General features: G+C 44.9%; 1 protein-coding gene across 1 annotated transcript; it reads right to left on the reverse strand.

Annotated features, from left to right (window-relative positions):
- Positions 1-255: 255 nt before the first annotated feature.
- On the reverse strand, positions 256-21,029 carry LOC109422324 (chromatin-remodeling complex ATPase chain Iswi). The gene is made up of 5 exons (XM_019697013.3): positions 20,828-21,029; positions 20,392-20,645; positions 3,867-5,250; positions 1,661-2,647; positions 256-1,022 (listed from the first exon to the last, which is right to left on the reverse strand). The coding sequence occupies exons 1-5, from the start codon at positions 20,876-20,878 to the stop codon at positions 612-614; spliced, it is 3,087 nt and encodes a 1,028-aa protein (XP_019552558.1). The 5' UTR covers positions 20,879-21,029; the 3' UTR covers positions 256-611.
- Between the last annotated feature and the right edge of the window lie 4,587 nt (positions 21,030-25,616).

Genomic DNA, 25,616 nt, shown 5'->3' on the forward strand with positions numbered 1-25,616 from the left:
AAATTTTAGCGCAATGCGGAATAAGGGGACGCAACCAATCGCAGTTATTATGGACGCTAAAAGGAATCGAAAAAGTTTTGTTCCAAAAAATCGACTTTGTTGACCCAGTCTAATGCCCAATGTGAAAAGCCGTGTGCAAAAATTCAGTTTAATTGGTATGAGGTTGACTTAGTTGACAAAAATAGCACCTTATATATATTGTATATACCCTTTTCGAAGCATTTCTTTCAAAAATATGCAATTAGATATATTACCTATGTTGATACCACAGAACTAGTGGGTGCTAATTGTATTTCTTGCGTTGAGTTTCATATTTGTAGAATAGTAGTAGGACATTGATTCTTACGTGCTTTTCGATCCAACTGACGATCAGTGTAATACCACCAACCGCAGTTGAAAAGATGCAGCTGTAGTATGTAATACTCAAGATAATAAATTAATCACTGCTGAAAACGTTACTAATTCTCGATGCTGATGTATAAAAAATGGACACCTTAAAAATAATTTGTTTATCATGATTTTCCTTTGATTCAAATCAAACTAAAAAATTTCATAAATCTAAGAATGTTTGCTTGTCATTGTTACTTAAAATAGTACCACTCTAAGTAGCTTTAGGTCTTCTTCTTTTTCTTGCTGTTCTTATCGCTGGGTGTCGTGGCGGTTTCTGCCTTACGCTTTCCTGCGGCCGGTTTTTGCGTTCCGCCGGTCGTGGCGGTCTTTTTCTTCTTCTCCTGCCGTTCCTTCTCTTCCAGTTCTTGATTTTCGCGCTCGATCAACGTAATGAGGGTGTTGCAACGACGTTGCAGTTCCAGCGCTGTCCGCGACTTGAGGAACCAATCGAAACGGAACTGCGGAGCCGATCGAACCGCCGTCCGGAGCTCTTCGTAGACGTTTTCCTTATCGAAGCCCAACTTGTGCAGCATGCATACCAGGAAGCGGTCCTCCTCTTCGGTGTAGTTTTTACCCTTGTTGTTACCGTACGCGATACGTAGCTGGTGGAATGGAGCCCGATAGCGACACATCTGTGAAGGGGAGAATTGTAAGGAACATTACACAAAAGTAACTAAAAATCTATATGTTAATCAATCTTATCTTAACCTTAACAACAAAGGACCTGAGCTGATGTTACATTAGTATTAGTTACATAATAGTAACACCAAAAGAAAAACTAATCCACAACAGAAAAGAGTTAATTGAAGTAACACATGATAGCTGTATCACGAGAACGAATGGATCGGAACGGTATGCGATGATCTTATGCCACAGTAGGTGACACGTGGAACAAGACTGCGCTAGTCTAGGAGGGGAAGGCCCTATTTCGCATAATGCCATTTGACATAATAGTTGTGCTGTTTGAAAACACATGAAAAATCAAAATTATTAAAGAAACTAGAGGTAGTTTTCTTGGCAGTATGAAGCTGGGGTTGTCTGTCAATTATTGAATGACAATCAATATCGGTACCTAATTAGAAAAATTACAATTTACCCAGGCTCGAGGTCAAGGCTAAAGTTCCGATTGATTTTGAAACTTCGCAACTAAAAGAAACATAGAAGACCAAAAACATACGCTGAGGAACTCCTTCAAAGTTTCGATTTCGAGAATTCATGGATTTTGAGCCAGTCTACAAATACATACAATCGTAACCGTACACACACTTACCTTACTATCCAGAGCCTTCTTGATCGAAGCCCGGCGTTGAATCTTCGCTTCGCCTCGCTCGATCTGCGCCATAAGTCGTTCAATGTCCTGCAGCTCGTGGCACCGTTCCCAAAACACCGCACTGTACTCCATCACTTCCTCCGGGGTTTTTCCCTCAACCTCCTTGGCAATGTTCTCGATGTCATCGCGACCGAACTTTTCGTTCGCCTTGATGAACTGATTGAAGTCCCGTTTGTTCCAGTTGGTGAAGCCCTGGGTCAGGAGAGATTCCTTCTCGACGAGTTCGTCATCGCTCAGCGGTTCCGCTTCGTCGATTTTGCGCTGTTCTTCCCGTTGGACTTTGTTCGCCTCCGGTCCCAGATCGGGATTCTTCGGGACCTTGTAGTTGACAGTTTTACGGTAGTGGTAGATTTCCTGGTCCAACAGCTCGAACAACCTCGGCGGGAAGAATTGGAAGTCCTGGACGATCGGTTGCTTCGGTGGTCGGGGAGCTTTAGGGGCTTTGGGCTCGGCCACTCGAAGAGCTTCCTTGAAGTAAGCATCAACGGCATAGTTGGCCTTTCGCTCACGCTTCGGAGGTTCGATCCAAGATCCGAGGGCGTGCAGTTTCTGCTTCTCACGATAATCTTCGCCTTCGAACTGGTACACCGAACGGTTCTCGAGATTCTCCGTGTCTAGCGTGAAGCTGCGCAGTGAAGATTCGCCCATTTTGTCCAACTTGGCCGTTTGCTCGGCGGTTTTCTCCTCGCCCTTCTGGAGGATACGGTCAATGTCATCGTCGGTGATTTCGGAGTCCTTGGACTGGAACACGTGGTTGGCGCCGAAGCGAATGATGTTCAGCATTTCATCTTTGTTCAGTTGATTGGTTTTGTTATCTACGAGGCGACCTTGCTGGATGACCAACTTGTCCAGCTTGAGCTTGATTTCGGCCCGTTCGACGATCTTCTCCTCGACGGTGTTCTCGGTGATGAGACGGAATACGCGGACCTAAGACATGTCAAGAAAAGTATATAAAACAGTTGTTTTAGTCAGCTCCTATGCGTAAAATGTAATGAATTGTGCTAGGTACTTGTAGTAGCTATATTTAAGTCCACTAAGTTTACTACGGGTCTGTGTTGTCATATGATCATTTGGCATAAGGTTACTTGGCATATAGACATTTGGCATAAAAAAGAAAGATGCATTTGAATTATGCATTATGACCGTTATGCCAAATATCTATGATATCCAGGAAAAAAAAACTGTGAAAAACCTGGCAGAAGCTCCTCAGATTCTCAGATATTGTCACGGAATTTCTCTGAGAATTTCTCTCGGGATTCCTCTTGATTGAATTTTCGCGATTCCTTCCGGATCAAATTTCCCCAGCACTTCTTCTGGATTTTCCCCAAAGTTTCTCTATTAGAGTTCCTCCAAGCATTTCTTTATAAGTTTTCATTAACTTTTTGTAAAAGTTCCTCCCGAGATTTGTGTCAGTGGTTTTCCCAGTATTGCTCCCAGAGTCCCTTACGAGATTTCTTCCGAAGTACTTCCTGTATAGTTTCCTATACAAGATATAGAGCCCGCGATTTCTTTCAGAGCGTTTTTAAGCTTTTCTACGTAGTCGGTTCCAGGTTTCTTGCAGTGATTTCCTGACATTTTTAGCGATTTTCCCGAGAGAGTTCTTTTTGGAATCTCTATCGGACATAATCCGGCAATTGTGGATGTTCCTTTTGGAATTTTTCAAACTGTAGTTCCGGAGTTCGAGGGGTTTTTCTAAGAATATTTACAGGGTAACCTACGAAATTCATTTTATTCAAGACATTCTCGGAAAAATATCGAAAGAAATCTGGGAGGCATCTTGTAAAACTTCGCGAAAGACCTAGTGAGGAAATCAGCGGAGCTTTAGAAGGAATTTTGGGAAAAACTGGAGCAAGAAATCTTGGAGTAATCCCGTGACGAAATATTAGGAAAATTCCTGGAAATTTCCTTAAGACCTCCAAAAGGAATTCCGGGAGGAAGTCCAAGAGGAATCGCGTAAAACTCTTTGGAAGAAGTCTCTGGAAAAACTTTTGCAGAAAAAACTCACTGCTTAACCCTCCTAGGATGTAAGGTTTTTCGCACCACGATGGCGTAGTGCATGTTCAGCGTGCCTGTCTGGGTCAAGTTGACCCTAATATATTACTAGGGTTAAAATCAATATTTCTGATACTATGTGTAAAACACTCACCTGCTTCTTCTGACCGATACGATGAGCACGATCCATAGCCTGCAAATCCATCTGTGGATTCCAATCCGAATCGTAGATGATGACCACGTCGGCAGTAGCCAAATTGATACCCAACCCTCCAGCACGGGTCGACAACATGAAGATAAACTTGGTACTGTTCTCCGCATTGTACTCATCGATCATCTTCGTACGATCCTCGTGCGGCGTTTGACCATCCAGACGACAGTAGTGGTACCCACGCCAGTAGCAGTAATCTTCCAGGATGTCCAACATACGTGTCATCTGACTGAAGACCAACACCCGGGAGCCTTGCTCTTGCAGTTTTAGCAGCAGCTTGTCCAAAACGACCATCTTTCCGCTGTTTTCCAAAAGGTGGTAATCCGTTGTGTACGGTGGACCAGGTTCAGCTCCATCGAACAAATACGGGTGGTTGGTACACTTCCGCAGCTGCATCAGAATGTTCTGCAGACGCATCTTCTCCATCTTGCCGGCTCCGTTCACGATATCAATGTCCTTCATAAGGATTTTCGTGTACCATTCGCGCTGCATCTTGGAAAGACCGACGAAGATTTTCACTTCTTTCTTCGGGAGTAGTCTCTTCTCCACTTCCGATTTCAACCGACGCAGCAGGAAAGGCTTCAGAACGGCGTGCAAACGTTCGATTAGCTTGTTGTCTCCGATGCACTCGTTCGCATCGAACCAAGAATCGAAATCGTCAGCGCTGTTGAAAATGTCCGGAAGCAAGAAGTTCAACAAAGCCCACAACTCATGCAAATTGTTCTGCAGCGGCGTACCGGTCAACAGCAAACGATTGGCCGTCTTGAACTCTCTCAAGATTTCCGAAAGTTTCGACTTTTCGTTCTTGATACGATGGGCCTCGTCAATCACCATGTATCTCCAGTTGAACTTCTTGAAGACGGCCTTCTCTCTAATACACATTTCATACGACGTGATACAAACATCCCACTCCCCAGGCATCAGCACGTCCCGGATGAACGCATTCCTAGTCTCCTGGTCACCGATCAAACAGACCGCCTTCAACGAAGGACACCACCGCCCGAACTCGTTAACCCAGTTCTGTAGCGTCGACTTGGGCACGATCACAATGTGCGGTCCCGGATTGTTCCGGAAGTTCTTCAAATAGCCCAGCAACGAAATCGTTTGCAACGTCTTTCCCAGACCCATCTCGTCGGCCAGGATTCCGTTGATGCCGTTCTCGTACAAGGAAATCATCCAGTTCAGACCCCTCACTTGATAGTCTCGCATCTCTCCGGTCTTGATGTACGGCGGCGATGCCTCAAAACGGAACACCGTTTTCGCCTTGGTGTTCGTTTCCGCCAGCAGTTCTTCATCTTCCTCCTGTTCCGTCTTTCGATGACGATGGCTGCAGAAAGGTAAGAAAAAAAAACATGTTAGAATTTCTATGCGATTCAGTATTAAGGTGAAGATATGACGAAGCCACAGCCCGAATTTTCAAGAGCACAAATCTGAAGAATCACGTATCGGTTTGCGCTGAAAAATTGATCGATTGGTTACCCGCTGGTGGTGACCAATCGATCAACTTTTCAGAGCAAACCGTCCAATGGTTCTTCAGATTTGTGCTTTTGACAATTTTGGCTGTGGCTTCGTCATATATTCACCTTGTATATACGACGAGCGAAATTTTTTGATAGTGTTGTACTTTTCCAACAGCATGCGTCCTGAAGGATTAAAACAGCGAACAGCTCATTGGAAGTAGGGTAATTCGCCAATTGTTGAACACTACCCAAAACCAAATGTTGAACATGTTTATGAAAATTTTATTATAAATCTTCTGCTATTCTGCTGTTCTATTCTGCTATTCTGCTATTATCAACGCATCCTCTGGCTTTCGCACATCTGCGTTGTCTTTTCACTAGGCAATACGTCTACCAATTGATGTTTATGGGCTTGCCGGACCAAGTCATGTAGCTAAGCCAAACACCCCACCTACAACTGTTGGGTAGGCACTATTGTCCCGCCCACTGGTCTTTTACAGCTAGTTGTAGGTGCATGTGTGCGTGTAAGTATTAGTGTATGTGTGTTAGTGTTGGTGTATTGTAGGCGCCAACTCGTTCTAATCCACTCTGATTGCTAACACCCTATTGAATCATTACCCTTAAATCTGGCAATCTATGAAATAGAATGAGTTAAGCGCCTGTACATAATAACCAGTTAGGGGCGATTTCTTCACCCTGGCTTAAGCGTTAAGCCAGGTTTAACTGTATGGGTAAGCCTGGCTTACCGGTTAAGCAAGGAATATTAGCAAGGTTGCGACCATTCATTTGCAAAGATTTACATTCATTTGCTATTATCTCAGTTCAGAAGCATGCTATCGAAAAACAATGTATGGATGAATTTAACCTTGTAGTTTTATCTGAAAGTCTGCCGAATAACATTGGGGTCGCAAACGTATACCAAAGTCGTGAGCGAGCTGTGAAGGCAACTCTCCACGCGGTGAATGTAAATTTCATTCACGCTGTGGAAAGTTGCCTTCACAGCTCGCTCACGACTTTGGAATGCGTGTGCGACCCCAATGTTATTCGGCAAACTTTCAGATAAAACTCCATACATAAAATCTCCATAAAACTCCATAAATTCATCCATACATTGTTTTTCGATAGCATGCTTCTGAACTGAGATAATAGCAAATGAATGTAAATCTTTGCAAATGAATGGTTGCAACCTTGAATATTAGTATTAAGGCGAAGATACAATGAAGCAACGCCCCCAACCTCGAGATAAACCCCAAGAACCAAATGACAGGCTGTGCGAACAGTCGATCGACTGGCCACCACCAGTGAATAATCAATCGAGCAAACCCTCCAGCACAAACCGCCACCAACTCTCCCGACCTGCGCCCAACAAATCCGAGGCACATCCCAGCCATAGCTTTACCTTAAAACCAAAATCTAGATTACAGAGCACAATACTTCCCAAGTAACCACGCAGCTCGGGCCGCAAATTACGCACAACACGTCACAAATAAGACAAACACTACCCCGCCCGTACAACCGAAACCGATCTAGGGTAGAGAAGGGTCTCTTTCCACTCCAACCCGGACTCAACTGTACCCACAGGGCAGCGCACCCCACACACACTGCACTCATGCATCCATCACGACCCGAGCCGCACGGTCACCTGGGTTGCTTCTATCTGCTTGATCTCACCCAACCCGTAACACAGAGTTTAAATCCCTCTCTTGCATTACAAAGCAGTCCCTCTTCCCAAAGTTTGTGCGTGGTATAAATGAGATTATAAAGCTGAAGAAATCGTCGCCAACACAACCGCCAACAATGAGCACTCCCAAACCCAATTATCCTACACTACCCAGGTAACCACAATGCTGAAGCCGTACGCACTGCACGTACGAAGTACATACAGACCTACCCGCACCGCCTAAACAAACCACCTAGACCGAACACAAGTGAAAAGCGGCGCCACCACTGTTGAACCACGACTATACGAGTAGGTATAATCGCAATTAAGCAATCGTACACTGAAAAATATTTAAACCCAAAGAATAAGTTCTAAAAACTCAAATTTGGCTAAACAGTTTATAGTTTTACTCAGCATTGGGTTGTTTTCTCCCTCACCCAAATTTGGGTTATCTTGACTAAACCCAAATTTGCGTCAAATAAGGCCTCCGCTGGGTGAAAATTTTTGCAGCGATCAAATGAGATTTACCTAGTGACCACTATCGCTGTTTGACGCAAATTTGAGTAATTCCACGGAGGTGCGGGATTGCGTCAAAAGAACTTAAATTTGGGTTGATTTGTAGTTCCGTGTAGATCCATTCCCCGCTCCTACTCAGCCCTAACGATCCATACACTCAGGAAAATTGCCTCATACTTATTGGCAAATATCCATGTGCCAAACCACATCCAAAGTATATGCAACCAATATCCGCTTACGCAGGCAAATTAGCACATGAATAGTATGTGCACTAAATTGTATGAGTCGCTGCTGTATGGTGCCTCATCAAAAGTATGAGTCGCACTAGTGGAAAACATTTGTTTACCCCCATTGCAAAAATCCATGTCCCAGACACATAGAATGAATGAAGATTTTTTTTTCCCAATAGCAATGCCTATCAATATATACACCCCACACACGCAACCCCCACAACCCAACAGTATGGTCTGGTCACTTGAGTATCCCTGTGATTTTGATTGCATGATGGTCAGGGATCACAGCCATCAAAACGTTCCACACTTTACCAGGGCGTGCGACCTGTAACCATGATTATTTGCGCTATGGGAAACCATGATTGCTAGCGGTGTTCTGAAAATTTTATCATAAATCTTACTTAAATAATTTTTGCTCAACGTAAACGTATGATGTAGTTGCGTATACATGTGTGTCACGATATTGCTCCAAATTATACACATTTTCCGTCAGAAATATTCATTGAAAATTTTGTACCGCTAAACACACGAAAACTGCAAAATTTTTAAGATTAATTTTAAGAAATTGCTGTTACGAAATATGCTTTGCTGGCAAATCCACCGCAAATATCAAAGTCACACGATAGTTACAAGATCTGGAAGGATGTCCTTAACAGTTTAACATTGTTTAAAATCACATTTTAATCGTAATTACATTTGAAAAAAAAATATTTTTCTTATCATTATACATCTAGGGTCCTATTGTTCACTCAGGAAAATTGCCTCATACTTATTGGCAAATATCCATGTGCCAAACCACATCCAAAGTATATGCAACCAATACCCGCTTACGCAGGCAAATTAGCGCATGAATGTGCTCTAAATTGTATGAGTCGCTGCTGTATGGTGCCTCATCAAAAGTATGAGTCGCACAGAGAAAATAGGTAGAGAAGCGAAGAGTGAACAGCCGCCAGAACGGCAACACTTTTTCTGTTTTGATTTCATCGCTCAGATGCTGGCAACTGCGGCAAAGCAGATTAATCCACCCATCGAAGGTAGTGCCTATCTCGCATACCGCATTTGAAAACTATTTATACTGTTGTTTTATTAACTAGACATTATCAAACTGATGTTCCAAAATGGAACAATTTTCATTATTTCAAGAAATCAATGTTGTTTGCACTGTCATCCATGATATTTGGAAACTTTGGTGAAAATATGTTTGAAACGAATGCAATACTTATCTTTACTTATGCGGCAATCGTCAAGGTTTGTTGATTTTGTTCGATAGGATACCAGTTTGACGGTTAGATAAGGTATTTTTGGCTTCACACTATTCGCTTCTCTACCTATTTTCTCTGAAGTCGCACTAGTGGAAAACATTTGTTTATCCCCATTGCAAAAATCCATGTCCCGGACACATAGAAGGAACCAGTGTTGAACATTGGTATAAACTACGATGTCAGCATGACTGTCCGATTTTACCTAACTGTGCATTTCCTGGGGTTTCAAAGGCGTTCCAGGGATGTTGCCAGGAGTGTTCCAGAGGGCTTCAGGAAGGTTCCAGGGGTTTTCAATGGGTTTCAAGGGCGTTCCAGAGGTGTTCCAGAGGGATTCAGAGTGTTAAGGGGGTCCCAGGAGTATTTCAGGGCGTTCCAGGAGGGCTCAGGAGCGACCACGAGTTTTCAAGGGATTACGGGAGGATCGTTCCAGGGGTGTTCTAGGGAGTTGAATAAGTCCCATGGGTTTCCAGGAGTGTTCAGGGGCTTTCATAGGTGTTCTTTTCTTTAGCTGTTTTTTTCTTCTAATGAAATTTTTGCAGTCATTTTTGCATCTAGTCATGTTTGAAACGATTTCAATTCACTAGAACTCACTCACTCTTCAAATGAGTGATTTCAGAGTGATTTCTTGTCATTTGAATGAACTGTCACTCAAATGACTAACTGAGCACAAAACACGACAAACCCGGAAAAAATCCCTCAGAGTGAAAAACTTTTGGATGTCGGATCAAAGTCGGGTCATTTTTTTTTTCAAATGTTGGACCACTGTTGGACCTACATCGGATAACTGTTGTTGGGTCTATGTTGGGTTTGGTGGCCAAGCTGAAAACAGGTCAATGATAGGTTTATGTCGGGTTATACGTCATCAATTACGAACAAAGCTTGAACCATTCAACGATTAGCGAGAACCGTCCAACATTAGGATGACCTAGCTTAACCCTAAAAGGGATACCTTGGGTCCATTGGACCCCAGGCGCCTTTCAGAGCTCGTCTTTGATGGAACACACTCAGCGAGGTGACGAAACTGAGGCCATGAAGGTATCCCTTTTAGGGTTAAGGAAGCGTTCAACATTTGAATTACAGACTTCCCATAGAAAATGGAATTTAAGAGAATACAAATTCAATGGGAAATATGTATAAGGAATGAGTAGATCTAGACGTTCACTGGATGTTCTTCAACTTAAGTGGAATTATGCACGGAAAAACAAACGAAAACAAAAATGGCAGTACTAACCATTCAACAATTGGCGAATTACCCTACTAAACGTGTCCGTGTTTTTACCCTTCTTACACCCATAAGAAGGGTATAAATACCGCTTGGAAAACCGACTTTCGATCCGAGGCCCACAGGGCCGAGTCACATATACCAATCAACTCAGCTCGACGAATTGAGCAAATGTCTGTATGTGCGTGTATGTGATGTGTGTGTGTGTGTGTGTGTGTATGTAGGTTACAAAAAATGTCACTCACGGTTCTCAGCCGTCTGTTGACCGATTTGAGTTCTCTTAAGGCCCCAAACGAAAGCTTCTACATCCTAGTAGAACGCTATTGATTTTTTTTTATTGGACTTTCGGTTACCTAGATATCTTTCAAAGAGTGCTAGGGAGTAGTACAACTTAATTATTTTAGATATTTTTGACAAAGTGTATCACCATAAATTTCTCAGCCGTCTATCAACCGATTCGGGCTCTTAAGGCCCGAAACGAAAGCTACTGCATCCTAGAAGAACGCTTTTGAATTTCATTCCGATTGGACATTTTGTAACCGAGATATCTTTCGGGGAGTACTTTGGAGTAATACAACTTAACTTTTTAACAGGTCTTTGACTTTTTAAGAGGTCTTTGACAAAATGAATCATCCGTGTGTCAATCGATTTGAGGTTCTCTCAGCACCAAATGAAAGCTACAGCATCCTAGTAGTATGCTATTAAATTTCATGCCGTTTGGACATTTTGTTTCCGAGATCGAGATATCTTTCCAGGAGTACTAAGGAGTAATAAAATTTACGCTTTTGAGACAAAAAAAAATCTAGTAGTTAAGCCCATGGTCGATAATTCTATTATGGAAAGCAATCAACCACAATATTTTCTAGAATGACCAAAAATCACAATCGTAAATACGAATAATACAACAATAATTCTGGACGAACATTTGAAAAGGGCCTATCTGCTTTTTGTAAACAAACATGTTGTTGAGTGTGAATAAGAAAAAGATTTGGTTAATATTGTTTTAACTTGTATTTCCATTTGCGCACCCCTCAGGCATTCTTGATGTTGTTATATTTCCTTGAATTCTTTGATTTCCGCTTATCGGGTGTGCGCGAGCTCTGATATCAGAACAAAAGAGCTAGTTACATTAGCAAGACAAGAAAACTTGTGCTCTAAATAAATATAATCAATACAGTCCAAATAAATTCTTTTTATTACGTGACGGAACCGCGAACAATTTGGTCACTTCGATCCCGATAATAAAACCGCGAGTGATTGGATATTACGGATGCTCCGGGTGAAATAATTTCGACAACTTTTGTGTGCTGCGGCTCCGAAATGGACGCATCCGGACGCAAGCGGTTTCGATGAAAATCGACAGATTTCGAGTGATTCCAGATTTGAAGCCTGGAATAATAGTGAAACGCTTAGTTTGTGGACTTTGTGGTGGTTTCCGAACCGCCTTAGTGAAATTTGACGTTGTGGACACATTGAAGAGTGCCCGCAACGAGTGATTCCTCTGACCGCCGTGAGAAGTGGATGCTGAAACCTGCGTTGAAGAGCAGTCCTCCGGCAGGTGTTGTGAGACGGTTGAACGGGGAAAATCGAACTTGAACTGTATAGAACTGAAGTGAAGGAGAGAGTCCACAAGCTAAGCAGTTAGTGATTCGGTACGGTGCCGAAAAATTGATGCTGGAGGAACATAACCTCTAACGATGAAGAAAGCAGAAAGTGAATAAGAAACTGAAAAGAAGAAGAAAAATATGCAATTGCGATCCGGTTTGAAAAAGAACCTGTTCTTCACTCCGACCGGAAAATCAAGCCCTTCTGCCGTGAGGTACGGCACGCCGGTATTGTCGGTTCGTGAACAATTGGAGAAGCAGACGGCAGCACAGGAACGTTCAAGGATGGCAGAAAATGTGAATGCACTCTCCCGCTGCTTGGAGACGACGGAAGCGAAGGTGACACGGATCCGCGAAGCGATAACAACTGCACAATTAGACCACAGAAAGTTCAGTGTACATGCGCTGAAATTGTACCTGAAGACTACTGATTCGGCGTACGAAGAATATAATGGGTTTCAGAACAGAATTTACCTTTCTGACCCTGCGAGAAAGGAGGAGTTTGAGCCGAACTTCATCGAATTTGAGGAATTGTATGAGTTCACTCGCATCGCTTTGTGTGAGATGCTCCAAGCTTATGAGGATGAAGAAAAGGCAGCACTTGCGGTTGCTGCACAAGCCGCTGCCGAAGATGCTTCTGCATCAGCGTTGAAAACAAGTAGTCTCCAACCCGGTGGTAGTTCTTCCGGTCTGCCCATTGCATTTCCTCCTACTCTCGTATTGCAGCAAGTAGCACTTCCGACCTTTGACGGTAGCTACGACAATTGGTTTAAATTCAAACAGATGTTTTGCGACATTGCTGATAAGTGTACCGCCGACTCCGCTGCAACCAAATTGCACTTCCTCGACAAAGCGCTTATTGGAAAGGCACAGGGAGCGATCGATCAGCAAATAATCAGGGACAATGATTACCAGGCAGCTTGGCACTCATTGACGCAGCAGTTTGAAAACCTTCCTGCCCTGATTAATGACACCACCATGCGATTGCTGAATGTGAAGCCGATTGTGAACGAGTCGTATGCCCAGCTGAAGTGCCTGTTGGATGACATCGAGAAGTGTGTGAGCTCTCTAGAGTATCATAACTTGAAAATGGACAGCCTGTCGGAAGCTATCATCACAACTCTAATTGCGTCGAAACTGGACATGGCTACCCGGAAGGTGTGGGAGTCCAGCGTCACACGCGGACAACTACCAGAATACAAAAAAATGATCAGCGTCTTGAGGAACCAGCAAGCAGTACTTGAGCGTTGCGAAAGAGCCAAGCCAGTTGTGAAAACTCGTAGTTCGAACTACACGTTTCGAACACAAACTCCATCCGCTTCAACGAAGATCCATACAGCCACCGTTGGAAAAAAGAACGAGACATGTGCACTGTGCACTGGAGAACACCAGGTAGAAAAGTGCGATGTTTTCTTGAAGCTGAACGTAAACGCTCGTTACGGGAAGGCGAAGCATTTCGGACTTTGCTTTCGTTGCCTGAAACGGGGTCATCGCACGGCAGACTGCAAGGCGGAGAAAAAGTGTTCGGAATGCTCACGAGCTCACCATTCGTTGATGCATCCGGAAAGCAAAATCGATCCCGAGAAACCAATACAGAAAACGGCAATTGATGCCACAGCTGCAAGTAACCCTGTTGACAAGAAAGAATCGGCGTCAACCGCGTCAACGAATTGTTCTCTGCTCTGCAACGCCACCGAAACGGAAAATCAGGTTCTGCTGGCAACTGCTATTGTCAGTGTAATCGACGCTTGTGGAATCCAGCAGAAGTGTCGGGCACTATTGGATTCGGGTGCGATGGCCAACTTTATCTCGCAGCGCTTTGCGGATCTGCTGAACCTGGAAAAGAAGCCCGCAAATGTTCCTGTAGTCGGCGTAAATGGAATGAAGACTGTGGTGAAGTTCAAGGTGCACGCGCAGGTCAAGTCCACAGCTACGGAATACGACTTCAGCATGGATTACCTGGTGGTGCCGAAAGTGACTGGGACATTGCCGTCTGAGAGAGTGAATGCCGAACGTTGGCCGATACCAGAGAACGTGAAGCTAGCAGATTCGTCTTTCCATGAACCCAGCCGAATCGATTTGCTGATTGGCGCAGAAGTGTTTTTCGGCTTACTACGAAGTGGGAAAATAACGATGGCTGCTGATCTGCCCATTCTGCAAGAAAGTGCTTTGGGATGGTTGGTGTCAGGACGTATAACTGAATTCCAATCGACGGGAACAGTCCGTGTGTGCCATGTACAACCAACACAAGCAGGTGAATCAGAACTTTCAAGATTATTGCGACAGTTCTGGTCGATTGACGAACAAGATTTTCCATCTACGTGCCAGTCTGCAAGCATACTGTGAGCAGCACTTCCAAAGGACCCACGCCCGAAGTGAATCCGGACGGTATGTGGTACGACTGCCGTTTCGTACCAATGTTGCGGAGTTAGGAGAGTCAAGACAGCAAGCAGAGAAGAGATTTTTTGGTCTTGAACGTAGGCTGGATAAAAATCCTGATTTGAAGCAGCAGTACAAGGCATTCATCGAAGAATACATCTCACTTGGTCACGCTCGTGTGGTAGACGAAGTTGATGAAGGCGTGTTCTATCTGCCACACCACTGTGTGCTAAAACCAGACAGCTCAACTACTAAATTAAGAGTAGTATTTGATGCATCGGCACGGAGCTCGACAAACCTGTCGCTCAACGACGTTATGATGATTGGGCCTACCGTTCAGCGTACTTTATTCGATATAGTACTGTGCTTTAGATGCCATCGATATGCCTTCACCGCCGACGTTCCGAAAATGTATCGGCAGGTGATGGTGCATGAAGATGACCGAAAATACCAAACCATTGTATGGAGAGACGACCGTCAGCAGCCACTGAAAACGATTGAACTTTCGACAGTGACGTATGGGACCGCTGCAGCTCCTTTCTTGGCGACACGATCGCTAAATCAATTAGCGTTGGATGAACAACAAGACTTTCCTGAGGCGAGTGACACGGTACTGAACAGCTTCTATGTGGACGACGCACTCGCTGGCGCCGATAGCCTGATTAAGGCACAGAAACTTCAGAGTGATTTGATCGAGATGCTGTCAAGGGGCGGATTCCAATTGCACAAATGGTGTGCGAACGACGCGGCGCTCTTGCAGAATATCCCTGCTGAAGGTCAGGCCAAGGAGCTCAATTTCGAATCCTGCAAAGAAGGTGAAACTGTAAAAACGCTTGGTTTGTTATGGAATCCTGTTAACGACGTGTTCGAGTTTCGAGTGGAGCCGATCAAGCCATCGACGCAGTCACCTACGAAGCGGCTGATCATGTCCGACATAGCCCGTTTGTTTGACCCGCTCGGGTACCTCGGACCAGCTGTGATAATCGCGAAGCTGTTAATGCAGCAGCTGTGGATGGAGAAGGTTGGCTGGGATGATCCGGTCACTGAAGAAGTGTTGGAGACGTGGCAACGATTCCGGACGGAGTTGTGTGAAATAAGTGATTTGAAAATCCCCAGACGTATAACAGTGAATAATGTGATGAGCTACGAAATACACGGCTTTGCGGATGCATCGATGAAGGCGTACGGTTGCTGTGTCTATTTGCGGTGCCTGAAAATAGACGGTACTGCTGAGATGAGTCTGTTATGCGGCAAGTCCCGAGTTACACCCGTGAAGGAGCTGAACAGACAAGTGAATGCTGATGAGAAATTGGAGCAAATGACCATCCCGCGTCTTGAACTCTGCGCAGCAAAGCTGTTGGCGGAACAGGTAACCAAGGTGTTGAATGCGATTCAGTTGGAAATAAGCTCGACGGTGCTGTGGACCGATGCAAAGATTGTGCTGGCGTGGATCGACCGTTTAAAACCTGATGCACCTGTCTTCGTGCGTAATCGGGTTACTGCGATTCAACAACTGAGTGGAAGATTCGAATGGAGGCATGTGTCGACAGCTCTGAACCCGGCAGACCATATCTCACGTGGTTTGTATCCTGTGAAACTGATGAAATGTGCGCTGTGGTGGCGTGGTCCGGAATTCCTTCGTACCAGAGTTGATGCAGTTCTACCACAGAACGAAGAGGACGACGTGGATCACATTGGAAATGATGGTGTGGAAATAGATACACTAACGGTTACAGTGGACGAGAAGACGAATGCACCCTTAGAAGCTATAAACCGGTGCAGTGATTACAGGAAGCTGCAGAGAACATTTGGATATGTGGCAAGGTTCCTACACAACTGTAGATCCAAGATAGACAAGCGACAAGGCGCCATCCACAAATTACGTAACGCTCGAGGGGGAGGGGGGAGTATGGCCGAGCGCTACGGTCCATACAAAAATTTTCAGGTTTTCATACAAAAAAGCGTTACGGAGGGGGGATGGGGGGGGCCGAAAAATGTTGATTTTAGCGTTACGTAATAAATGGATGCTGCCCAAGGTGTGTTGAACGTGATTGATTTGCGGGAGGCGGAACTGCTGGTGGTGAGAGTAGTCCAATTTGCGTCGTATGGAGAAGAAATTCGCTGTATCCTCAAGGAACATCCAGTGAAAGGAAAGCTGCGGAATCTTAATCCAGTCTTCGATAAGGTTGAGCGTACGCTGAGAGTCGGTGGACGCATTCGTCATTCCGACCTACCTCGTGAACAGAAGCATCCACTGATACTACCAGAAGGGCAACATCTCACAGAAATCCTGATCGACACACTGCATCGGGAAAATTTACACGTTGGTCGTAACGGGCTCCTGTCAGTGATCCGAAGTAGATTTTGGCCGATCAATGCCAAGAGAGTAATCTATCGAGTGCTGAAGAGATGTGTACGGTGTTTCCGGGTGAAACCGTCTGATATCCAACAATTCATGGGGGATCTGCCGAGTTGCCGCGTGACTGAAGCTCTTCCCTTTTCAAGGACCGGAGTGGACTACGCCGGTCCACTATTGCTGAAGCAAGGCCGAATGAAATCACCCGTAAAGGCATACATCGCACTGTTCGTATGCATGACGACAAAGGCGTTGCACCTTGAGCTAGTGACGTCACTATCGACCGATGCGTTTCTGGCTGCGCTGCATAGATTTGTTGGACGACGAGGCAACGTGTCGGAAATGCGATCAGATCGAGGCACTAATTTCGTTGGAGGAAACCGCCAACTTAAGGATTTGTACGACATGCTGGCGTCACAACTGCTGCAGAGGAAGATTTCCGAATTTTGTCAAGTCCGAGGCATCGACTGGAAATTTAACCCACCGAAGGCACCGCACCAAGGCGGTCTATGGGAAGCAGGGGTTAAGAGTGTTAAACATCACTTGCATCGTGTTTTGAAGGAAGCGTACCTAAACTACGAGGAAATGAACACACTGTTGGTGCAAATTGAGGCAATTTTAAACTCGCGCCCTCTGTGCCAGCAAACAGATGATCCCTGTGACTACCAGGCATTGAGTCCAGCCCACTTCCTTATTGGACGTGAACTCACCGCTGTTGCAGAGCCATCCTATGACGGACTTCGGGAAAATACACTATCCAGATACCAACTCGTGCAGAAACATAAACAGGCGTTTTGGAGACGGTGGTCTAACGACTACATAACAGAGCAGCAGAGACGAGGAAAGTGGAACAGATCGCCTTCTCCAATCAAGGACGGTATGCTGATTATTTTGAAGGAGGACAATACGCCGCCACAAACCTGGAGACTTGGCAGAATCATCCGCACCTATCCTGGAAGTGACGGTGTGGTCCGGGTGGTTACGATTCGTACAAGTAGTGGTGCAACGTTTGACCGCCCAACAACACAGATAGCCATTCTACCCATCGTGGACAATGAGACTGGGAATGAAGATTGAGACCTGCTCAACGGGGGGAGGATGTTGAGTGTGAATAAGAAAAAGATTTGGTTAATATTGTTTTAACTTGTATTTCCATTTGCGCATCCCTCAGGCATTCTTGATGTTGTTATATTTCCTTGAATTCTTTGATTTCCGCTTATCGGGTGTGCGCGAGCTCTGATATCAGAACAAAAGAGCTAGTTACATTAGCAAGACAAGAAAACTTGTGCTCTAAATAAATATAATCAATACAGTCCAAATAAATTCTTTTTATTACGTGACGGAACCGCGAACACATGTTTTTGTCTCTGTAGGGCCCATCTGCATCCACCCACGCACATCAACACCCTTAACAGATAGCTTGAAGAACACTCTTTCTGATAAGGGTGTTGATGTGCGTGGGTGGATGCAGATGGGCCCTACAGAGACAAAAACATGTTTGTTTACGCAAAGCAGATAGGCCCTTTTCAAATGTTCGTCCAGAATTTTAATAAGTGTAAGAAGGGTTCTGTTCACCATAGGTGGATTAATTCAGGTTTTTTTTTGTTTAAGTTCAGTTCATTCGGTATTTGTTCTTTTGTCAAATCAGTAAATCGGCACCAACATTTCAAAAGGGCGTAACTGCATTTTGAAACAAACCACTCTTTCACATCTGTGGGTCATATTTTAAGTTTCCCACGGAATTCACAAACATTACTAGACAGAGAAATTGCTCTTCTTTCCTATACTGGCGGTGATTTGCATGGCGGCATTGACATACGATCTACAGATGTGAAAGAGGGGTTTGTTTCAAAATGCAGTTACGCCCTTTTGAAATGTTGGTGCTGAAATGTCCTATTATCATTATTTTACAATTATTCTTGTATCGGCATTTAGAACGACTTGGTGTGACCCAAAACACCGCAGTTGTGCACACCACGACTCTAGGACATACTGCAGATTGGAAGCAAGCGAAGCGAAAGTGCTTAAAAATGAAAAGTCACGCAACTGAACGCATGGTAATGCATGTACATAACTACTGCCGATCACCCGTTAATGAATAAAAACCATGCTATAATTATGTCCTTGACCAAGCTGAAAATTCAGTAAAAAATAACGAAGCTTCATAACGAATACTGCACACAGTATGATTAACGTATTAGTTGGGCAATATTGGGCTGAAAACATGTAACAGATCTAGGAAAAGATAGGAAATCGCCGTTCGATGTGTATTGAAGATAAACGGAAGAACAATAGGTTGGTCATGTAGGCAGCAGACATCTTTGTCAACGGCAGAAGCAGAATTCATAGCACTGTCAGAAGCAGTACAAGAACCATAATGGCAAAAACAGTGGCTGGGAGAATTAAACGGAGTTCCCAAAAATGTTGTTATCCATGAAGACAAGCAAAGCTGCTTGAAGATGGTCGAGACAGAGAAGACCTGTTCAAGAACGAAACACATCGCTACGAAAATCCATTTTGTGATAGATCAAATCCAGAAGTGGAACATCAAATGAGTCTACTGTCCATCGGAAACCACGGAAGCCATGACCCACAATCAGGGCAATGAAGCTTGCAGAGATCGTTGGACTAACCAATTTCGTCTAGGAGGAGTATAGGAGTTCAAACGTCCATAGTGGTCCAGATAGAATTTAGAATACGTCACACCTTTGAAACATTTTCATTTGTAATAAAGTTATCTTCAAATACAGACCTACTTAAGTGCACTGTACTGCCCCCACTCGCATAAATGTCCCATATGAATAGGAAACCAAGCAAAGATGGGACTGTTATGCGAGTGGGGGCAGTGTACGTTACATATTACAAAGGGAAATAACTCACAAAGGCTGTTCCCCGATAAATCAACACGTCCGTTGAGAGTTTGCAGGTAGAAACCTAGGATTAGAAACACGTATGAGCTGGAAGTATAAGAATAATAACAAGTCCACTAAAGCCGGACTCGATTATCCTGGGAACATCCGAATTAACCTAGTTATCTGGTGTCATCGTTTTCTTCAAACTTTTTTGTGATCACCGTCACCGATGTTCTCTCTGTGGATTACTTCAGAAATTTTTGTCGGAGATTATTGTAGGAATTGTTTCTGGAATTCTTCCAGAAATTCCAAAATTCTTTCAACAAATCTTTCGCAGATTCCTTCTAATGATTCCTCCACCAAAAGATCTTGTTCAGGAATTCCATTAAAAGTTTCTTTAAGGATTCCTACAAACGTATAGTCTGGGATTCGCCCCAGAATTTCTTCTGGGGATTAATGCAAGAATTCAATCTATAGGGTTTTCCCAAAAGAATATCCTGAAGGACTCCAGATGGAACTCTTGGAGAATTCCAGAATGAATTCCTGGATGAATATTTGTGTTGGAGCTCTTGAAAGATACCTATATGAAAACTCTAAAGAATCTCAGAAAGAACTCCTGATAGTAGTCAATAAAAAACTTTAGTAGGAATCATCGCAAGTAGAAAATCCCAGAAGGAAGGCCTGAAAAAATCTTAAAAGAATTCCCATAGGAGAGTTTCGTAAGAAATCCCAATTTTCAATGGAACTTCTTAAAAAAATCCCGTCGAATCTTAAGGATTTTGAAAGGACAATATCTGGTTGATTCCCAGAAGAAACTCATAGAAAAATCCCAAGGATCAGCAACTCTTTTTCGCCTGATAATCGAATCCCCGAAAAATTGGGATTCCGGAATTATAATAAACAATAACAATACAATAAACTCACTCTCCCGGATCGCCACTTGTGCTCGCCGCTGGCTCCGTTTTCTTCTCGGCCTTGTCAGCCTTCTTCGACTTGCTCTTCGCCTTGGCCGGTGGACTACTCGTAGATCCCTTCGGCGGTGCAGCTTGCATGAAATGAGCGAAAATCTCCGTCTGCTTCAGCAGAAACTCGAACCGCTTGCCACGGTCCGTTTCCAGCGTAGCATCGTAGTCGGGTTCCTTGGTGTGCGACGACGTCGTATCCGAGTTGGATTCATTCTGCAAGAATCAGGAAACCAATCAGCTGTCAATATTTTGTTCGAATTTCGCAAGCCGATACAAAGAGCGCCGCAGCCGCCGCCACATAAAGCGTCCCTCTCCTCCCCCGCTCCAAGACGCTCAGTAAAATCGAAGCCGAGAAACTTCCTCCAAACTTTCCGCAGATTTTACACCCAACTTACCGAATTTTCATTGGTGTCCGCCGTTTCGACGGTTTCCTCCTCCTTGGACATGGTTTCGCACTATTTACGGTTGGTTCAGCACAAAAATTGCACGGCAAATTTACAAAACTTTTCTCGGCCACTCACTGAACAACCGATGCAATGACAAACGCGATGAGAGGAAAAGAGCGGCGACTTTGGTGCTTGCACCAAAAGAAAAATGGATTCCAGATTGGGCGCCGATGACAGCTGGAGAGTGACAGTCGGAGCTACCAACAGAAATAACAAATGATAAGAGGGACAGGACAGTGGAGATGTGAGCGCACAGCTGTTTTTGTGTAGAGTTTACTCAACTACATTTTGGGAAGCCGTTCGTGGCCGTTCCCCGCTCGGAAATTCCTCCTAGAAATCTAGTAGGTATCTACTAGACAAAATAAAATATCTAGTAGACATTTAAGCAGATATCTACTACCAGTCGCATAGAAATCTTCCTCCAGTGCAACATTTTTGTCTACCTCAAATAGGGCGAAAACAATTTCGCCCGCTTTCTAGTCGATATCTCATAGATATCTACTAGACAAGGGTACTAGAAATCGAGTAGCTGTCTAGCAGATCTCTACTAGGCTGAATTTTGTTTATTTTTCTTTTTATTTATGTTTTCTAACAAAAACAAAACAAATAATATATTTGTCCGTTAAAGTTTATTTATTTGAAACATATAATACATATAATATTTATAAATGACCTTAACGCTATAAAAATTAAATGAGGGAAAACATAACTGATTTTAAATTTTTTTAAAATGCATTTCCGGCAGTATTCTTCTAGGAGTTCCTTTAGAACTCCTGTAGGAATTACTTAGGATATTTCACCAGGAGCTCCTTGATGGATTCCTTCAGGGTTTTTTAAGGATTTCCGCCAGAATTTCGCCGAGGAGTTTCTTCAGGAATATTACTGGAAGCATTCTTCTGATATTTCTAGAAGATTTTTTCCCCGGCCCGCTGAGTATATTTAAATTTTCTTCCAGAGGTTTTGCATGAATTCCTTCAGATATTACTTCGGAGATTAATCGAAAAGTTCCTTCAAGGATTCTCCCGCAGTTCCTACACGGATTCCACGAGTAGCTTCTGCAGGGATTCCTCCGCGAGATCCTTTAGGGATTCCTCCAGAAGGTTATCTAGGTAAGCCCCCAGCAATTCCTTCTGGAATTCCTCGAGCAGCTCCTGTAGGGATTCTTCCACGAGTTCTGTCAAGGAATCCTCCAGGAGTTTATCTAGGGATGCCGCCAGGAGATCCTTTAAGGATTTCTCCTGGAAAATGCATAAATTCTTCCTAAAGTTACTTTAGAAATTAATCCAGGAGTTCCATCAGGGATTTCTCCACTATTCATTTCTGTAATTTCTCCAGATATTCCTTCAAAGGTTCCAGGAATCATTCCAGTAGGAGTTCTAGAGGAGTTTCTTTAGGAATCCCTGAAGGAGTTCTTTCCAGGATTACTTCAAGCGTTCCTTCCAGGATTTTTCAGGTGTTCCTGTAGGGATTACTCAGGATTTACTTTAGGGAGTCCTCCAAAAGTACTTCCAGAGATTTCTTTGCGGATTCCTCCAGAAGTTTCTTCAAGGACTCCTCCAGGGAAATCTCTAGAAGTTCCATCAGGTATTCCTCCAAAAGTTCCGTCAGGGATACCTCCAAGAGTTCCTTCAGGGATTCCTCCAGGAGTTCCTTCAGGGATTCCTCCAGGAGTTCCTTCAGGGATTCTTCCAGGAGTTCCTTCAGGGATTCCTCCAGGAGTTCCTTCAGGGATTCCTCCAGGAGTTCTTTCAGGGATTCCTCCAGCAGTTCCTTCAGGGATTCCTCCAGGAGTTCCTTCAGGGATTCCTCCAGGAGTTCCTTCAGGGATTCCTCCAGGAGTTCCTTCAGGGATTCCTCCAGGAGTTCCTTCAGGGATTCCTCCAGGAGTTCCTTCAGGGATTCCTCCAGGAGTTCCTTCAGGGATTCCTCCAGGAGTTCCTTCAGGGATTCCTCCAGGAGTTCCTTCAGGGATTCCTCCAGGAGTTCCTTCAGGGATTCCTCCAGGAGTTCCTTCAGGGATTCCTCCAGGAGTTCCTTCAGGGATTCCTCCAGGAGTTCCTTCAGGGATTCCTCCAGGAGTTCCTTCAGGGATTCCTCCAGGAGTTCCTTCAGGGATTCCTCCAGGAGTTCCTTCAGGGATTCCTCCAGGAGTTCCTTCAGGGATTCCTCCAGGAGTTCCTTCAGGGATTCCTCCAGGAGTTCCTTCAGGGATTCCTCGATGAGTTCCTTCAGGGATTCCTCCAGGAGTTCCTTCAGGGATTCCTCCAGGAGTTCCTTCAGAGAATCCTCCAGGAGTTCCTTCAGGGATTCCTCCAGGAGTTCCTTCAGGGATTCCTCCAGGAGTTCCTTCAGGGATTCCTCCAGGAGTTCCTTCAGGGATTCCTCCAGGAGTTCCTTCAGGGATTCCTCCAGGAGTTCCTTCAGGGATTCCTCCAGGAGTTCCTTCAGGGATTCCTCCAGGAGTTCCTTCAGGGATTCCTCCAGGAGTTCCTTCAGGGATTCCTCCAGGAGTTCCTTCAGGGATTCCTCCAGGAGTTCCTTCAGGGATTCCTCCAGGAGTTCCTTCAGGGATTCCTCCAGGAGTTCCTTCAGGGATTCCTCCAGGAGTTCCTTCAGGGATTCCTCCAGGAGTTCCTTCAGGGATTCCTCCAGGAGTTCCTTCAGGGATTCCTCCAGGAGTTCCTTCAGGGATTCCTCCAGGAGTTCCTTCAGGGATTCCTCCAGGAGTTCCTTCAGGGATTCCTCCAGGAGTTCCTTCAGGGATTCCTCCAGGAGTTCCTTCAGGGATTCCTCCTGGAGTTCCATCAGGGATTCCTTCAGGGATTCCTTCAGGAGTAACTTCAGGGATTCCTCCTAGAGTTCCTTCAGGAGTTCCTTCAGGGATTCCTCCAGGAGTTCCTTCAGGGATTCCTCCAGGAGTTCCTTCAGGGATTCCTCCAGGAGTTCCTTCAGGGATTCCTCCTGGAGTTCCATCAGGGATTCCTTCAGGGATTCCTTCAGGAGTAACTTCAGGGATTCCTCCTAGAGTTCCTTCAGGAGTTCCTTCAGGGATTCCTCCAGGAGTTCCTTCAGGGATTCCTCCAGGAGTTCCTTCAGGGATTCCTCCAGGAGTTCCTTCAGGGATTCCTCCAGGAGTTCCTTCAGGGATTCCTCCAGGAGTTCCTTCAGGGATTCCTCCAGGAGTTCCTTCAGGGATTCCTCCAGGAGTTCCTTCAGGGATTCCTCCCGGAGTTCCTTCAGGGATTCCTCCAGGAGTTCCTTCAGGGATTCCTCGATGAGTTCCTTCAGGGATTCCTCCAGGAGTTCCTTCAGGGATTCCTCCAGGAATTCTTTCAGGGATTCCTCCAGGAGTTCTTTCAGGGATTCCTCCAGGAGTTCTTTCAGGGATTCCTCCAGGAGTTCCTTCAGGGATTCCTTCAGGAGTAACTTCAGGGATTCCTCCAGGAGTTCCTTCAGGAAATCCTTCAGGGATTCCTCCAGGAGTTCCTTCAGGGATTCCTCCAGGAGTTCCTTCAGGGATTCCTCCAGGAGTTCCTTCAGGGATTCCTCCAGGAGTTTCTTCAGGGATTCCTCCAGGAGTTCCTTCAGGGATTCCTCCAGGAGTTCCTTCATGGATTCCTCCAGGAGTTCCTTCAGGGATTCCTCCAGGAGTTCCTTCAGGGATTCCTCCAGGAGTTCCTTCAGGGATTCCTCTAGGAGTTCCTTCAGGGATTCCTCCAGGAGTTTCTTCAGGGATTCCTCGAGGAGTTCCTTCAGGGATTCCTCGAGGAGTTCCTTCAGGGATTCCTCCAGGAGTAACTTCAGGGATTCCTCCTAGAGTTCCTTCAGGAGTTCCTTCAGGGATTCCTCCAGAAGTTCCTTCAGGGATTCCTCCAGGAGTTCCTCCAGGAGTTCCTTCAGGGATACCTCCAGGAGTTCCTTCAGGGATTCCTCCAGGAGTTCCTTCAGGGATTCCTCCAGGAGTTCCTTCAGGGATTCCTCCAGGAGTTCCTTCAGGGGTTCCTTCAGGAGTAACTTCAGGGATTCCTCCTAGAATTTCTTCAGGAGTTTCTTCAGGGATTCCTCCAGGAGTTCCTTCAGAGAATCCTCCAGGAGTTCCTTCAGGGATTCCTCCAGGAGTTCCTTCAGGGATTCCTCCAGGAGTTCCTTCAGGGATTACTCCAGGAGTTCCTTCAGGGATTCCTCCAGGAGTTCCTTCAGGGATTCCTCCAGGAGTTCCTTCAGGGATTCCTCCAGGAGTTCCTTCAGGGATTCCTCCAGGAGTTCCTTCAGGGATTCCTCCAGGAGTTCCTTCAGGGATTCCTCCAGGAGTTCCTTCAGGGATTCCTCCAGGAGTTCCTTCAGGGATTCCTCCAGGAGTTCCTTCAGGGATTCCTCCAGGAGTTCCTTCAGGGATTCCTCCAGGAGCTCCTTCAGGGATTCCTCCAGGAGTTCCTTCAATTTCCAGTCTACTCGGTTATATTCTAAGTTGATAAAAATATTCTCTAATATTAAAAGTATTTATCAGCTATTTTATGAATTATGTTAAAATTATTTCCAATAATCTTTAAGGATTCTCAGAAATTTCCAATCATCTGGGTTATAATAAAAAATGATAAAAATATTCTCTAATATCAATCTGTGTGGCTTCATGGTCGTGCGGCTAAGGTCACCAGGCCTTTAGTCGCATCGTGCTGAGGAGCGCGGGTTCGATTCCCGCCGCAGATGTCAGGAAAAGTTTTTGGCTGTGCCACTGGGC

Source organism: Aedes albopictus, chromosome 3 (genome assembly GCF_035046485.1).
Source record: "Aedes albopictus strain Foshan chromosome 3, AalbF5, whole genome shotgun sequence".
NCBI lineage: Eukaryota > Metazoa > Arthropoda > Insecta > Diptera > Culicidae > Aedes > Aedes albopictus.